The sequence below is a fragment of the Gadus macrocephalus genome, chromosome 10 (assembly GCF_031168955.1).
Source record: "Gadus macrocephalus chromosome 10, ASM3116895v1".
Classification (NCBI taxonomy): domain Eukaryota; kingdom Metazoa; phylum Chordata; class Actinopteri; order Gadiformes; family Gadidae; genus Gadus; species Gadus macrocephalus.
In genome coordinates, this window is record NC_082391.1 from 5910185 (window position 1) to 5927977 (window position 17793).

Below are 17793 nucleotides of genomic sequence, written 5' to 3' on the forward strand. Positions count from 1 at the left end.
AGAATGTAGCGCCTCCTACATGTCATGGGAATCAGTTTTCCGACCACACCCTAGCACCACTCACTCCTTGACCTCCTTGTTGGTGAAGTCCAGGTACCGGTTGCTGATCCACTGAACCTCAAACCAGTCCCGGTAGTTGTTGTTGCCACAGCAACGATGCTCGATCTGCAGCCGGTCGATGGTCTCTTTTTGGAAGCAGCGGCCCGGAACGTCGGTGTCCCTGTAGAACCGGATCCCGTTCCTCAGGCCCACCTGGGGAGGGGGGGGCGGGGGGGGGGGGGGGGGGGGGGGGAGGGGGGGTTCTGTTAATGGGGCTCAGTTTTACACTACAGTTCAAACGTTGTTTTTTTTTAAATCAGAAATACAGTCTAGACAACATGTTAATGGGGTAAATGATTATTAAGATTTCTAATGGAATATCAAATAGGTGTATAGAGGCCCATTTCCTGCCACTATCACTCTTGTGTTCTAATTGTCTATTGTTTAGATATTTGTGTTAAAAGGCTAATTGATGGTGAGAAAACCCTTGCGCAATTATGTTAGCACAGTTGAAAACTGTTGAATAAAAGATGAAAACATGAAATTGCCCGGGTGACCCCAAACTTTTGGACGGTAGTGTATGCATGTAAATCATTTCAGCCCCCCCCCCCCTTCTAAACCATATGGAACTCACTTCCTATGGAGGTCCTTAATGCTGGGATGAAGACCATCAAGAGTTTGTTTCTGTGCTCTTTCATTCTTTTATTATGCTCTATTGATATTAAATCATATGTCCTGCATATCAAGGTTGAGTCTATTTTAGTGCCAATCAGCTCGGCCGTTGGTATAAGATTGTTTTATGTGCACTACACCACACACAACAAAAGGGCAGAACACAGGAGAGCAAAGTGCAGAGACAGTAGTGCCTACAAGACCAGCGTTCAGAATCAGATGGTGCCTAGTTGTACCATGGTGTCATTTATGGAGAGGGGGGGCTCCTTTAGGTGTGTGTGTGGTTGATAGAATGATGACAAGACAAGAAATCTTTTTCATTCCTCACATTTTCAATTTCATACCCTGGAACTCCCCTCAGATGATTGATCTTCGCTCTCTGGCTCTGCATCGCCTCCCTGTCTCCACTATTCCCCTTAAAGTCACACCCTTTGGTCTGCTAGTAATGCTATTCAATGCAATTCAGCACAGGGACATTCTTTTTTCTTCCCTCATTTCATTTAAGGATGGCGCTATACGGTATTACACCCCCATTACTACTCCATTATCCGGCCATTCACCGCAGCCTCAAGCTTCCCTAATGATGATCCCTCCTCCCAACTTATTTCGGACGTAGATAATTCACAATCCTCTTGCCCACCGATCCCCACACTGGTTTAATGCCTTAAATTACATGTATTAGTCTGTTCTTCTAAGACCTGCTTAAAGGTCTCCTATTATACTACTTTTCTGGTCTTAATTTCTTATTAATGACTCCTATAGAGCAACCTGACACTAATCACAGCACAAAAAACGATGTAGATTTTCAGGAAACTCTTCCTCTCATCTGGGCGCTTTCAGCATTCTCTGTCAACGCTCGGCTTCGTCCTTCTCCGCCCCCTCGCCCCCCTCCTGCCACCCCACTCCGTTGTGATTGGTTACCTTCCGGAAGAGCATGTTGCAGCATTACCATAAAATCCGGATTGTTACGTCTCAATGCATGTACGTCATTATTTGACACTTTAGTATGGTTAACCTGACAATAAATCATTAAAACAACGTTTATAGGTCATAAAAGTCGAAAAAGCATAATAGGTGCTCTTTAAGGTATTTAATTAACAGGATAAATAATCACGTACATTTAATAATAATAGATTTTCACCACATCAATATAATACAGGAGGCGTTAATGGGATCAATCGGTATTGGCTATTTTGTAGGATTCTAGTAAAGTAAAGTTAACTTTCGTTGTGCGTTGTTATTGCCTGTGAATGAAGTCAGTAGGCGTTCCACACAGTGAGCTGTGATCCATCTCCTGCTCTCATCGCACCTTCTCCAAAGCAACACCATCTTCTTCGCCCCTCCCAACGGAGCTCTGAGCGCGTCACCACAGCAGGCACGCGTACACACGCACTCGCACGCAACGCACACACACACGCACGCACCTTGAGAGACTCCTCCAGGTGACCCTGCAGCGCGTAGCTGAGAGCCATGGCGGAGACGAGCAGGGAGCACAGAAGCACGGCCAACGCGAACCACGCCAGCAGGAAGTTCTTCCAGCGAGGGAAGCGCTCGGGGTCCAGGGAGTCCTGACAGATACGCCCCGCGAACCAGTTGGTGCCGATGGCTGCCAGGCCCACCACCATGAGGATGTTAGGTACGATGTGGATCTCCGAGTTGTCCATCACCTGCGCGGCAGGAAAGAGGAGCCTCGGTTTGAACAGGTGCCGCGAGCGGCGCCTGCCAAATAAATGTTGTTGGCTGCCAACAGGACACTTAATCACCCCGCTCCCTTTGGCGGGTAATAACCCAGATTCCACTCAATTGATACCCCGAAGTAGAGGAATGCAATTAGATCATGATGTTTTCAACCATTGGGCCACTTTGGGTGGAAAATGAAACATTTAGATTCATGTAGGCTACTAATTGCAGAAGAAATTACTTGGGCCAAATTTCCCATAAGGCTGTCCATCACTCAAATCATGTTTGCCACGTCGTTGTTTTAAATTGTAATTGCTTTGAGCAAAACTCTTCCCCGTTCCCATTAAAACGTAAACAGAGGGTCCAAGGAAACCTGTTTCAACAGGATTCTTAATAACAAACAAATAATGAATTTAAACCTTAAATGGATAATGAGGGCTGTCGACTATTAATTAGCATAATATGCCTAATGTTGTCCAATGTCTGATTAGGGGCTGGTATTTGTTTTTAAATATATTCCATCCAGCCAGGATTATCTTGAAGTGAATCAGACTCCTATGAACTTTTATCCCCATGACACCCTCCAGTCCACGCTCATCACAGGCTGTGAATACTAATCGGAGAGGTCTGCCTCCTGTGGTTTCAGTAACTCTCATTCAGTAGTTTAATAAACACTGTGTGTTTGGGCTTACCTGTGTGTGTGGGTCTGTGTGTTTATGTGCATACATGTCATGCATGCGCGCATACTTGCCTGTGTGTGCATGCGTGTGTGTGTGTGTATGTGTGTGTGCATGTGTGTATGTGTGTGTGACAGCATGTGTGTGTGCAATCGTGTCAATGCGCGTGCCTGCATGCGTGCATGTGTGTGCGTGCGTGTGCCCGTGTGCGCGTGTGTGCGTGTGTGTGTGTGTGCATGCATGCTTGCGTGTGTGTGTGTGTGTGTGTGTGTGTCCTGCAGGGCGCCCCCCCACCCCTCTACCTCGGCCCTGCGGAGCAGCTCTGTCTTCAGGTAGAGGCCGAGGCAGAAGGTGATGGCGCCGGAGAGCACGGCGAGCCAGGAGAGTAGCCACAGGCCCTGGGCCAGACGCACGCGCCGCTGCAGGGGGAACATCATCTTCAGGAGGGCCATGGCTCCCTACGGCCAGGGGGGTGGCAGGGGACGGGTTAGGAGGCGCAGTCCCTCGACCGGCCCTCCACCGAGCTCCAGGTCAGCAAAGGCCTGCTGCTGTTGGAGGTCGGGCCGACCAGGTCAGAGTGGGCCCGTCGCTGGCCCTCTGCGGGGGAGATGTTAATGGGATCAGAATAGTTCCAGGTGCAGCGGATAAGTAGGTAGATCCCTTACACGGCCAAGGACGCATTCATCCTCAAGGGTGATAATCCAGATAACGATGAAACACTTTCCCCTCACACGGGCGGTGTCCGGACAAAGGGGTCGACTTTAGAACCCAACAACCGTGAAATGCAAAGAATAAGCGCTGTTTTCAGATTGTGATAGAAGCGTTTGACGGGCGTTGCACGCTCGATAAAACGTAATCCTCGGGTTCCTGTGGATGATCAGGGCTGCCCTGTGAGTCCAAAGTGTGCCGGTGTTCCGAGCTGTCCTCCACGTTCCCCTCAGTGGGTATTTTCTCCTTTATCCGTGATATTGGTCAGCGAGGCCCCTCTGGTTGGGTGTTCATGGGCGTTGGCCCGCCTAAACCACTGCACCCATGGTCGGAAGATACACACAGAATGGCCGGAGGGGAGTATTGGGAGACATAATCCCATCGCCCGGGATCCTATTAAGGCCCAGGGGCCAATGGGAAAGCAGGCCAGTGTATGGATCAGCAAACTTTCGCTGATGGACAGACACGTCATGTGGGGGAGATTGGACTGTTATGACGGGTGCACTATGGGTCATCCCCACCCGCTGATAGGCGGGTCTTAGAAGTGTAAGGTTGATGGTGGAGGTGGTTCACAGCAGCCTGAGAAACTGGACAAACAACCTAACACACAGTTGTTTTCAGGCCCCCTGAAAACAACTGTGTGTTGCGTTTCAAGGCTAACAACATAGATGTGTGTTTCCAGGCTCAGCCACCTATGATTGTGTGTGTCCATGCGTTAGTTACTTACTCATGGACAAATTTCTTCTATTAAACTGCTTTTATAAAACGATATATATAAAAAAATGTGTTAATGCTGGCATCAAACGACATTCAGCAGTGCATGAATACTCTTTCAATTAAACCTTTTTTAATAAATGTTTAATTAAACCGTTTAATTAAACCGTGTTTAATTTAAGCAGTGGCTTTTTGCTTGTTCTGGTAATGTCATACATTTCTACATAAAGTAAATTATATTATTTTTGGGCAGAATCCTTTGAAAAGTTGGGTGTTGTTTGTGACACAGAAAGTTTCAATACAATTTCTTAAATCTGATGAAAAATTCAAAGTACAAAGTCGTTGTGACATTGTCGCCCAGCAGCTGGGAGCTGGGAGCGACCTTCAAGATGAAGGACGACTTTGACATTGATTTATTTTACTTTCACTTTTGAAAAGGATATCTGTGGATGGTGTTGACAAAAAGAGAGGACATGTCTCTGAATCCTCATGAAAACTGCCTGTACACTTCTCACTATCAGGGTATTGTGGGACTGTTTCTTATAAGGATACGTTTATATTTAAAGGGGTTCATTGAATGGTTATATATATTATTCATATATGTATATATTATTCATATTTTTTTAGCATTTAGCCTTTGTCTCTGTACAGCAGGGTTTAAGTGATTGAGCAATTCATTAATGGCCCATTTGTGTAAGGAACACACACAATTTTTATTTTCAAACACAAAGGCCGTTACAGGTGTGGGACATGTTTTGTCCCAAGTCTCAAGAATCAATAAGAGAAAAATAGGCTATGACCCTTATATATAGGCCATATGTCTATATATTTTGAGATGCTTTCTATCCAAAGCAGCCTTTAAAAGGTGTAAGAGAGAGAGAGAACCGAAAAGAGAAAGAGAGTAATGAGAAGTATGAATCAAGCAGATGTGTTTGACAGGCAAGTTGCGTTACCTAAACCAATCAGGGAAGAAATGCACTGATTGAGCAAAATGAATCTAAATGAGCCCAGACAGAGGCACGCGCAGTCAACTCCCAGCAGGATTTCACTCACTAGCTGACTACTGGCTGTGGCCTTTTTTTTATCAAATTACTCTCAAATAATATGTCTTAGATCTTACCTACAGCGCCTTTGAGTGTGATCATAATTTAGTACAAATTTGACCAAACACTGCCCACACACGCAATGCCCGAGGTACAGTAGACGCTCTGAATAGATGCTTATAGGTGGAAGAATGCGACAGGCAACATGTACTGCAGCTCCCTCCAGCATAGGCCGTGTACTGCAGGAGCACAGTGCCACATTGCCCCCTGCTGGTGGCTGGTGTGCACTATAACAGTTAACTGTTCTGATTGTAGGTGGTAATAAGTAGCACAGCACACAGCTCTATACTCAGTACTTGCATCGTGTGTGTGTACGTCTGTGTGTGTGTGTGTGTGTGTGTGTGTGTGTGTGTGTGTGTGTGTGTGTGTGTGTGTGTGTGTGTGTGTGTGTGTGTGTGTGTGTGTGTGTGTGTGTGTGTGTGTGTGTGTGTGTGTGTGTGTGTGTGTGTGTGTGTGTGTGTGTGTGGGTGTTTCGGTGTGCATGTGGTTTAATATTTGTCAAAAATAGATAAAATGTTCAAGTTGTCATGGCTGCAAAAACCTATTTCCAGAAAGATGATTGCATGAGATGGCTGCTATTTTCTTATTACAATTCCAGGTTGATCAAGTGTTAAAATTCTACTTATTTACATTTCAAATGTACTTCTTCTGCTACTGGTTTAGTTTTATAATCAAATTATAGCCTGGGAAAGGAACCCCTTGTAATTATTGTGTGATTGTTGTGCGATTGTTGTGACCCCCTTGCTCATATCCTCCTGGGAGCAGTTCTCTCTTTGTCGTTGATGTGAACATTAATTCAAAGTACATATTGCGCTCCACTTTGTGCTCACTGCACACAGCTTGTTATTATGTTGTGTAATCATCACCTGAGTGTTTACGTGCACTTGTATTTTGATATTGTAGTAGCCTATTTTTATGTGAAAGACCATCACCATTCCATTAGTGAACCAAATGTTTTTGTGTTGTGATTATTAATATTTTATTGTTATTGATCAGCACAGAAGCGGTTTCACAGAGGACACATCGAGCTGGATCGACAACATCATGCCATGGAAACTGTTAACAGTGGGACTGTTGGACAGGGTGAATAAATAAGATCAATAACACGATTACTTTGACACTAATAAACTGAACCCTGCATGTACAAATAGGATACCCGGACACAATTACTTTTCGCTTCAAGATTACTATATCAGTACAACATTATTGTATACGTTAGCACTACATTCATTCGTAGACTACATCAATCCTACAGACATGTTTGTGTACATAAGGGAAGCACTAGACAATGCCCACAAAGCCTAGCATGCACATATCTTAGCAGGCCTAAACACACAAAAAGGAGGAGAATGCATTCAGTATTATTTTGGTATGACAAAGGCCTACCTAAAAAACCTGAGTAGAATCAGCCATTGACATTAAAGTGAACAATTGAAACAATTATTATTGGAACTTGCCTTTTGAGACCATCCAGATATTCCATTTTATTTCTATATTCTGACATTACATACTTAAATAGGACCTAAAATATTTTTTTCTTTTTTTCATATTTCAATCTTTTTGAAAAGTTTATGCTATATTCAAACAGTATATACAGGAACTTAAATAACTCGCAATTGAATCATATTTAACATAATTTTCTATAGTTTGAATGCCAATATAATTTGCCAAAATGTGAGATTGTTTTATATAACTTTTTCATTAATGCTCTGTTAAATATTCCACTGAAAGTAACCACTAAACCATATTAAATGTAGACAAAAAAACAATACTTTAACTGTACATATAATATATGACAATAGACTATTACAGTTTAGAGACCCTTTTCACCAGGCATCTGGTCGTAGGACTGTTTTATGCAAGCCTACCACAGGCCACGGGTAGTGTACTAGACTGGTGAAGATAACAGACCATGACCATGTACCCTTTTCACAGAGCTGGCAAGGCAGGGCACACACAGCTGAAGCCCCCAACATTGGGAAGGTAAGCAGAGGATTCACTAATGTGTGTCAAACACCAGCAATGGTCAATGTGTGTGCCCTGTCATGTAAAGGTAACAGACCCATTTGTTGTAAGGGACATACGAGCCAGACTTTGTGCTTTGTGCTAAGATGTCTCCTCTGAAAATGGTCTATAAAGGCAAACCACAGGACCATCAGCAAACCCAGGTAATACAACAATATTCCGATAGGTTAACTCTCTCTCTTGTTCCACTGGGTGCCAAGTAACTTTCTTATGTTACTTTTATACTGCAATCAGAAAGAACTGCTGTTGGTGATGCGGTTGCTGTATCCTTGTGGTTTGATTGGAAGGTTCCCCTAACTTAGTGCAACCAACAGTGTCCCTGCTGTCACGCCTCCTCCCACCTCCTCCCTAATCCTACTCATAGGAGGTCGACATATGTGATGGCTTGCCGTCACTGGCCTTGTTTTGGGGATGCAGCTGGTTGATGAACTCATCCAGGACCTGTTGGGCTGACAGATAGGTCACTTCTCCGGGCCCCGGCTCAGCTGTCTCCAGGACCTGCCGCACATGGGCACGGGGGCCCGCTGGCCCGGTGTGGTTCGTCCCCTTGGGACAGCCGTGCAGGGACTTTGGTGGGGGAGACATGTGATTGGCAGCAATTTCGGAGGCGATCTTCTTATAGATGGCGGCGCTTATGTCGGCGATGGAGAACGGCTGGCTCTGGCTCATACAGTGACCACCAGAGTCGTCAGCAGACGCTGGCACAGCTGACGCCGTCAGAGCTGATGCCTCCTGTTTCCAAGGCATGAAGGCTGTCACCCTGCCTGGATCCGCCTCTGGCTCCGTCAGCCAATCATAGGGCGCCTCCACCACATTGGAAGCCCCGGATTGGCTAAGGTCCGGCAGAGAAGGGGTATTGGGGTGGTTGGCTGTGGTGGCTGTTTTCAGGAACTGTTGGACTGCCTCTGCAGAGTCAAAGTGCTTCTCCAGCAGCTCCTTGATCAGACAGGGCACCTGTCGAGAGCCACAGACGTTTACTGCAGAGTGAAGAGTTAGTCACTGGGAAGCTCGAGCTGGGAAGCTCGATACTGTGAAGTCTATATACTGTAGAGCAGGGATCTGGGACCAAAACACTTAACCAGCGACTGTCATCTAATAGTTACTAAATCAATTACAATGCTTCTTGACCATATAAGCACTTTTAAGTGCTGAAGGTGTTCATACCTTTTGATATGATTGCATTTTAATTAGCCAGGCGTGTCTGATAGTGAAACATGACATGGGCCGGTAACAACCCATAAACAGTGTTCTTACTAGTTTGTATTATAAGGATATGGTCACAGAGCGATGACGAACAGCGTGGTTCAATGACTCGATCTTTTAAATGATCATTTTGAAATGTTAGGTGTAGGTTTAATTTTGTGTATGTGTGCGTGCGTGTTGGAGTGTCCTGGGAGGGGGGAGGGGGCTTGGTTCCAGCTGCTAGATGGCGCTGTTAGCTCACATTGATGGTCTCCAGAGCAGCGATGGTCCTTTGGGCCTCCTCTAGCTCGGAGCTCAGCTCGGCAATGCGGTTGATCAGGTACTTTCTCTCACTGCTCAGACTCTCAGACTGAATACACACACACAAACACACACACAAACACACACACACACACACACACACACACACACACACACGTAAACATGAGATGACCTCAATGGAAACACACACCAATGGAACGAATACGATTGGTGGGTTCTTATCTTCCTCACCGTGATGTGCAGGTGCTCCCCTGGCCGGGTGTTGGTCTGCTTGGTCCCTGTGTGTGTCTCCACAAGACTAGAGGCAGACGGGTTGAAATAGAAACATAAAGCATTCATTTTGATAGAGTGAGACAGACAGGAGGGTATAGGAGAGAGAGGTGGAGGACATGCAGCAAAGGACCACGGGCAGGAATCGAACCCGGGTCGCTGCGGCCAGGGCTGGGCCTTGATGGTACGCGCTCTCTACCCGCTGAGACCCCGGGGGCGCCCCAGCACTGACATTCATTCACAATCGTGTTAGCTACAGTATGTGCTTTTAATCCATTTTGAGGTCCAAAGTTAGATTTTGACTTCTTGATTTGGTATCATTGACAATACACACACACACACACACACACACACACACACACACACACACACACACACACACACACACACACACACACACACACACACACACACACACACACACACACACACCAATCATACCAAGAATACAAGACTTCCTATTTGGGAAGTCTCGTCTTCGTTATACAGAACGTAAAACAAAACTAAATGTATTTTACTAGGGGAATCTCAAAGGCCGGTCGCTCTGGATATTCTGGTTTGGACCTGATAATAGTGACCTGAGCCAGCACAGTGTCAGTTGGGGGTTACAGGCAGGCGGCGGGCCAGACAACTGTGGGGACATGTGTGAAAGAGGAGCTCAGTGGTCATGAACAGCCTCCCTGTTCTGCTCCTCACGCCAGGTGGTCACACAGTGAAAGCAAGTAGGTCAACCCAGGGCACCGGTTACACACAGCGGAACCATTGGTTCAAAGGAACCGTCTTGACATGTGTTCCATCAATCATTAAAAGCGTTGTGGATGAAGGCCAATTGATTTGTGACAGAGTTGTGTGTGTGTGTGTGTGGGGGGGGGGGGGGGGGGGGACTCTGGCGGCCACAGGAACCATTGCCCCAGGGGTCCATCTGCTCCTTGGGCCTTTGCATTATTATTATTATTAGCGCGAGAGCGGCAGAAATGTCAACGTCAACAAATGTCAACAAAGATCACGATGGGAATTGTGAAACCTACATGTGGTTGGTCATATTTCAGAAAAATGAATATGTATATATTTAATTGTAATATAAATTTAATTCCAGTTTATTGCATTATATATAATAATGCAACAATTATGCATAACTTATTTTTTTTTGTATTTGACTCATTCCACCCAAATATCTTTTGTCAATGTTGATATTGGACTTCATGTTTAAAAAAAACTCAAATTAATGTGATGTGACTGGGGTGTGTCCAGACCTTCTGTACTTGTCCTTGACATGGCTCAGCTCCTCCCTGCTCCTGGTTAGCTCGGCCTGCAGGCTCTCGATGAAGACCACCGTCTGCAGCAGGTTCTGATGGAGGTCCGTGTTCTCATCCAGCAGGGCCCTGTGGAAGGAGACCCCAGACATTACGGGGCGAGAACAGGTGTTTTGGAGATATTGCAGCAGAGAGCACATTTGCTCTCTCTCTCTCTCTCGCTCTCTCTCTATCTTTATTTTTCTCTCTCTCTCTCTTTGACTCACTTTATAGTATGCATTAAAATATGAATACATGACCACCATGATTGATACATAATTAGAGTAAGCTATTAGTGAGCACATTGAGATTCAACCCATCGATGGCTGCTTGTTAATAATACTGACTATAATGACGATGGAAATAATACCAATAATACAATAATTATAATTATAATTATAACCACAAATATAAGAATTTTAGGTCATGAAAATCCTTAAACTGCCTGGTAAAACGTATAACACCAGAGGATAGCCCTCAGATCAATAACTCAGAAAAGAATGCTATTCATTCAATACAGCAAGCGGATGAGAGAGAGAGAGAGAGAGAGAGAGAGAGAGAGAGAGAGAGAGAGAGAGAGAGAGAGAGAGAGAGAGAGAAACAGAGGGAGACAGAGAGACAGAGACAGAGAGAGAGAGCGAGAGCGAGAGCGAGAGTGAGAGAGAGAGAGAGAGAGAGAGAGAGAGAGAGAGAGAGAGAGAGAGAGAGAGAGAGAGAGAGAGAGAGAGAGAGAGAGAGAGAGAGAGAGAAATGAGCAGTGGAAACGCAATTGAATAAGGGAATAGAAATGGAACATTGGATAATTTCAAATGAGTGGTCTCTTACTGGAATTGGTCCGAACCACCAAGTGAGACCTAGAGAGGTGAGGAGAATTGAGAAGATACCAATCAGAAGCCATATTCACTGCATCTCCAGCACATGATATATTGTGATATGGGTCGGGAACCGGGCAAGTTATGTCAGGGGATGCATGCTGCATCTGTATTTCTGCTTTGACGTTGCATATACCAACAAGGCAAATACATGATGCAGTCGTAGGTCGTAGCCGAGGCCCTGAATGACTGTGGGGGCTGTGGGGGAGGGCTGGTAACAACAGAAAGAGCAAATCATGTTCCGGACTATAGGCAGGGTTCATATAGACTCAATAACGAGCACAGGAGAGAACAGCGGTGGAGTGAGTGCAATAACTATCGAGCCTTGGCACACAACAAAACTGTTCCCGGAAATTGGATGGGAACACAATCAATAGATTGTATGCAGCTCATTATAGAATGAGGCTTGCCACTATTCACCCTTAAGGAATACCCTTTGCAATGCAGTACGTTTCCACAGTAGAACCTTAACTCATGCAAAACTATTCCCTCTGTCTGCCTTATATAATAGCGATGGACATTAGCAGATTATGTAACCGTTTGCACGATTCATGTTCTCCACCATCCCACTCAATCCTTGTACACAGCTTGTGTAGCAGCCAGAGCTGCTTGATGGTGATCCAGGGATCTGTTGCATTGTGTCTTGCCAACTTTGGCCAACTTTTACAATGCAGTGCAGTCATCAGTAGCAGAACTTAAATAGGACTTAAAAGGACAAAGCAATTAGCTTGGTCCTTTAAAACATGATTATTTAAAGGACTTATAAGAGGAGTTGTGTGCGGACATGTTCTGTGGTATACTGCGTAGTTGAACTATGAGTCAGCTTGCAGCGTTTGGAGGTGTTTGACTGCTTCCCCCTCCAAGCCGATGACTCAGCCTCATAGATACTTCGGGAGGAATCAGACAAGAGAGCTGCTGTTTGCTATTCCTGCCACCACACAGACACACTCCCCTCCTCTGCAGCTCGGCTGAAAATGAGTGCTGAGTCATTTCAGATAAAGATGGCTCTGTTAATTTGTGTCACAGTAGCTTATACCTTTTTAAACCTTTAATACCTTTCTACAGAGTATGTGTGACTATGTTAAATGCTTACATCCTCCTGATACTATGTTCAGAATGGAGAAAAAACTGTAGCCATGGCTAATTCTGCCAGTCGGCCCAGTGTCAGGGAAAATGGCATTTTTCCTTTGTTGCTACCGAAACAAATATCAGGTCACCTTTGACTTGTTTTTATCAGATACTCACCTTATGATGTGGATCAGTGTGTCCTCTGCGTGCTGCGTGAGACCGATGTCGGACACTCTGGTCCGAGTTTTGGCTGTTCTGACTCGTGGACTCCCTGGTTCGAGAAGAGTCTGACCTACAGGAACCAGGCTCTGATTCATGGTCCAGCGGTGAACCCTGGGTCTGGATGGCTCCTGGTCCTTCCTCTTGATGCCCAGGGCTTGTGTACCCGTGGCGGGGCTGAATGTGGGGTGGAAGGGGTGGTGGGGGTGGACTGTGGGCGGCTGTGTTCCGGGGCTTGCGGTGGTTTCGTTGTTTGGGCGGGATAGGCTCCGGGCTGATGGTTCCATCGGTTAAATGAGAACCACATCGGATGTCGCTTTCCCTTGCTTTGTGGCCCGCAATCCCTGGGGCCCTCCCTTCCTTATGGGTGCAACCTTGGGGGGGATGGGGGCTGGAGGTTTGGGGATGGTGATGCAGAGGGGGGCTGCCTCTGTGCCGCCTGGCCGCGTACGAGCTCAGCTTGTCGGGATTGGGCTGGTCGGGGTATGGGGAATGATGCGACGGAAAGTTTCCGCGAGGCTCCCTTCTGTCCTGTGTGGCTGGCGGTTTGTGATGCTGTTCTCTCTCCTCTCCAGAGCTCTCTCTGTGCTTCTTGACGGGAAGCTGAGGCTTGGCCGCCCCAGGGCCCCTCGCCCCGGGAGCGGGGCCCGTGGTCTCCCCTGGGGCTTTACCTTGGTTGACCCCTAAACTGTTAAGGTTGGACGGACTGATGACCTGTTTCGTGATCTCGTCCAGGAAGGCGGAGAACTGCATCTTCCCCTTCACAAAGCTCTCCCTGGCTGTCTGAATGTCGGCCGGCCCAGCGCCCTTCCCTTTGTCTCTACCTTTGCCCTGTCCGTTGGCCACCCGGGGGGACAGAACCTCCATAGACCTCGCTTTGCGGATGTCCGGGTGAGGTTCCCGGTTCTTGAGGATCCCTTTGCTAGGGATTTGGTTGGTGAACCCTGCCCTGCGGGGCCTCCCTGACGCTCCCAGTACCAGGTTCTCCTCGCTGAAGGCCAGGCTGCGCCCTAAGCTGGCGGTCTTGTAGAGCGCTCCGTGGAGCGGGGGGGCCACACGCCGCCGTCGGCCTGCCTCCACCTCGTCCTCACTGGTCTGCAGGAGGCCCTCGTCACTGTGGCTCTGGTCCGGCAGGGAGCCGCGGGCACGTTCGTTCCGCCGTGAGTGGCCCGCTGCGCAGTCGTGGGGAGGGGCCTCAGGCGCACCGCGGGTTACGGTGGCGAAGACGAGGGGCTCGCTGCCGCCGTCCTGCCGGAACCCGGTGCGGACCTCCAGGATGTTGGAGCAGGAGAGGGAGTGATGCGGCCGCTGAGGGGGGCGGTTGGACAGGGGCTCGCTGGGCTCCGTCTTCCAGGAGTAGGACGAGAACAAGGAGGAAGAGGAGGACGAGGACGAGAGGGAGGAGGACGAGGCTCGGGACAGGGTGACCCTCGTGAGCTGCGGGTTTTGGATCTCGCTCTCATGAGATGCGTGAGGCTGATAGAGCGGATGTGGAGGCTGATGGTAGTCATGGGGGAGGTTCTCGTGGAGATGCCCTGCGTGCCGAGGGCGGCGGTGCTGGTTCTGGTGGTGTGCCTGGCTGTCATCTGTGTTTTCATCGGTTCCAACTAAGTTTGCATAGCTGCAATGCAACAAGTTACAACAGTGAGCATGAAAAATAGCCTTTAAAATAGAAAAGTTTGAACCCTTTATGTTTAACCCTTGTCACCATGACTGCAAAACTGATTTTTTTTAATATATATAGGTTGTGTTGTCAAGTAATTTATCCAAAATGTATCGTTTCTGCCAAAAGTTCTCTGGGAATAATTTCAATTTGTCAGAGCCAACTGATACCTACTGTTGAAATAAAACCTACCCGAGTGATTCATGGTCTGGTCGAGGGTGGTGATGTGGCTGGTCATCTGGGCTGTGATAGGCCTGGTGAGCGTGAGCATGAGGGTGGTGTTGTGGCTGGTCATTGGGGTAGTGATGATGGTTCTTGGGCTTCCTCATCTCTTCCTGAGTTGGTGGGCGGTACACAGGTGTGAAGTACTTCTCCATCATCTGCCTCTTGAAGAGTGGCAGGCTGTCCAGCAAGGGCAGCCAGGTCTGGTTGAGGGTACAGTGATGGACCGAAGATGCTGATCCACCAGGCCCCGGGCGGCCCCTCCCTCTGGGTCTCCCCTGGCTCTGGGATCCGATGGTATGCCCTGTTGGTTTCGACCCAGTCTGTGTCCATAAGCCCCAGAGATAATCCAAATCAGAAAAGTTGCAGTCACTCTATAATCAGGAATTCCATGTTTGATGGCCTATTATAAAATAAGGCACCTATATCCCCGATCTATCTATCTATCTTTCAATCTTATCTTTCAATCACACTGTGACGCAGGGGATGCCTTCATGCTGAAAGTGACTGTCTCTCTCCCAGTGTCTGCCAGCAGATAACTGGGATGGGATGCAAGAGATGCACATATATCCTGATTGCCTTGTTGGCCTGATTTGTCACATCACGCCTGATGTAACAGGTCTCGCATTGAACCGGATGGAGGCTGGAGTACAGAACAGAATATTGACCGGGGCGTTGTGGAAAAGTAGATCACTAGCATTTTGTTTGGCGCACTGATACCGGTAGAGTTATAGCCTGATGTTAGTGTGCTGGTGTAAGCTATTGGCCTCACCCTGTGTTTTGGACATACACACACACATACACACACACACACACACACACACACACGCACACACACACACACACACGCACACACACACACACACACACACACACACACACACACACACACACACACACACACACACACACACACACACACACACACACACACACACACACACACACACACACACACACACATATGTTGTATTTATATGTTAGATATTGTGAACTTTCATTAAAATCTACAAAACGGCAGTTCTCAACAGAGTGAGTCCCTCTGTCATGATGACCCAGCCCATAATGTTGAAACTGTGCCTGTCTGTGAGGATAACATTCTTTACATTCTGTTTGTGTGGAATTCCTCCAGGCTCCCTGGTAACCTTCCACAACCAACACTACCATTTCAAGTATTAGTATTATATTATGTATTCATAAGGTCTAAAAGGAACATTACAGTTTAATTTAAACACATCAGAAACCACACGTTTATAGGTGCATAGGGATCAGGATACAGTGACTGAAATTTTAATCTGCAACCACATTGTTCACACCATGGTCGATTCAAAATGTAGGCTACCTCAATCATGATATAATTAGATTAGATACTGTAGATAGTTACGATTTATTCACCTCTTTATTTTGATGTGTTGTGCGAACAAACATTGGCTGACACGTTAACATAACAAAAGGGATCAATTATATCCTATCAAGAGATCTCTCACTACCCAGTGGTTGCTGATCAATATGCAGAGGTTGCATAACATTTCAAAACATGTCTGCTAAAATCATTGGCAGCTTGCTGGTTTTCTGTACATGGGAACACAATGTGTAGGCCCATTGCTAAATGCATGACACTGAAGTTAATCAAGTTTCTTCTGATTGTAACCTTACAGATTGTGATATATACCTGTAACGCACCGCTGCATAAATGGAGTAAATGCAAATGAAAAGTATGGCATAAGAATTAAGGTTATTATATCTTTTAAGTTTATTATACTATTATTATTTTACTAATACATCCAGTGTAGAGTGGTAACCAAGATAAATATGATTTGGCAAGGAGAACGTAACTATTCCGTACTCCCTCTCCTGGCCAACCAAAGCAAGTTAAACATTGTCCTCCTGGTAACTTTCCACTCCATGGACAGCTTTAATAGGTCCATGATGGACAGGCAGCGGATTGTTCCAAATACTGGATTTGTTCCGGTTTCGATAGTGTGCCAGTTTATCTTTCTGCCACGTCTCAGTAACGTAGCATGATAGTAATGAAAGTAAAAGTATTTACGAGGGTTTTCTTTTGAAATATTTGTGCCCAACTATAATGGTGAATGTCACAGTAGTACATGGTGTGCACAACCACATCACTAAAAATGAGTGTCCCGATGAAAGTTATGAGTTGGCCCTTTTTCTTTTGTGTCCTGAATCAATCAAATGTACAGCATTGCAGTATCGGGATAAGCAGATCCGGCCATCTACACCCTAGTACTGGTTTGATCCGGTTTCGAAAGGCTTGTTTACATGATATCAATGCGCCTGACCGTTAAAGAGACGTCAACTAATTTTAAATGTTCAAAAAACAACAACAACAGTGTTGTATTTTGAACATGTTGTTATTTTCCTAATTGGGAAGTGAACTGACAACACGCTACCCGAATGGGACTGAATATGTTATCCAGAGTACCAACGGGTATGGGAGTAGATATGCTGTTATTAGGTAAAAAGGCAAAATATTGCATAATATTGCTTTTTGAGCTTGGATATATGTATACACATGGTTGAGTGTATCATAATGTATTCCATTGCCTATGTATATATGTCGGTAATGATGTTTTAACTCGAATAAATTGAAAATCCTTCTTGCAATGAGGGGACTATACTTCCTAGCGGATGCATACTCCACGCTGAATGCGCCCTGCCACTCATGGTATAAATACCTTCGCTTGCGTCATTTTAAAACATACTACACAGATTTTGCCTTGGTGTGGTATGTAGTGGTCTAGGGAAGCTTGTTCGGTTGTATATTCTAGACGTTTTAATTTTAATTGTAAAGACTTATGTAAAGTTGATTCAAAGAGCTATGTTTGGTTAAACAAGTCGTGTAATTATAGTTCAGTAGGATTTAGGAGGAACAATTGGTGGAACGCAGTCGACTTACAGGTTCGGTCTAGGGTTTGTGGACACAGATATCTCTAAACCTCACTTGTATTTTGTTCTGTAGGATTTTATTGTTGGTATCATATGGGAGTCTTATTTATGAAGGATGTTTTTTTGGATCACTTCTGTTACTAATAAGCGTTAGTAAGTCCAAACAAGGAGGCCCTACTAGGAGGCCTAAAATAG

The 17793-nt window shown here is 46.1% G+C and overlaps 3 protein-coding genes across 5 annotated transcripts in view; all 3 read right to left on the reverse strand.

The window, feature by feature from the left end:
• The window catches only part of ccdc88b (coiled-coil domain containing 88B), a 23464-nt gene extending 23438 nt beyond the window's left edge, over positions 1-26 (reverse strand). Inside the window, exon 1 of the mRNA XM_060063751.1 lies at positions 13-26. Within this exon, the coding sequence (XP_059919734.1) occupies positions 13-26 (14 nt within the window). The remainder of the gene's footprint in view (positions 1-12) is intronic.
• Positions 7-4202, reverse strand: rom1b (retinal outer segment membrane protein 1b). The gene is made up of 3 exons (XM_060062257.1): positions 3371-4202; positions 2136-2378; positions 7-252 (listed from the first exon to the last, which is right to left on the reverse strand). The coding sequence occupies exons 1-3, from the start codon at positions 3518-3520 to the stop codon at positions 61-63; spliced, it is 585 nt and encodes a 194-aa protein (XP_059918240.1). The 5' UTR covers positions 3521-4202; the 3' UTR covers positions 7-60.
• A 2351-nt stretch (positions 4203-6553) lies between these two features.
• On the reverse strand, positions 6554-15650 carry si:ch211-276i12.4 (serine/arginine repetitive matrix protein 1). Of its 3 annotated transcripts, none has more exons than XM_060062258.1 (8): positions 14659-15421; positions 12762-14424; positions 11668-11727; positions 11470-11498; positions 10606-10734; positions 9314-9380; positions 9063-9170; positions 6554-8572 (listed from the first exon to the last, which is right to left on the reverse strand). In XM_060062258.1, exons 1-8 carry the CDS (start codon positions 14844-14846, stop codon positions 7973-7975), a joined length of 2844 nt encoding a protein of 947 aa, XP_059918241.1. In that variant the 5' UTR covers positions 14847-15421; the 3' UTR covers positions 6554-7972. The 3 variants fall into 3 exon arrangements, with proteins under 3 accessions (XP_059918241.1, XP_059918242.1, XP_059918243.1); XM_060062260.1 differs by having other exon boundaries at positions 8434-8595; positions 14659-15650; XM_060062259.1 differs by lacking the exon at positions 11668-11727 and having other exon boundaries at positions 14659-15414.
• Positions 15651-17793: the final 2143 nt, after the last annotated feature.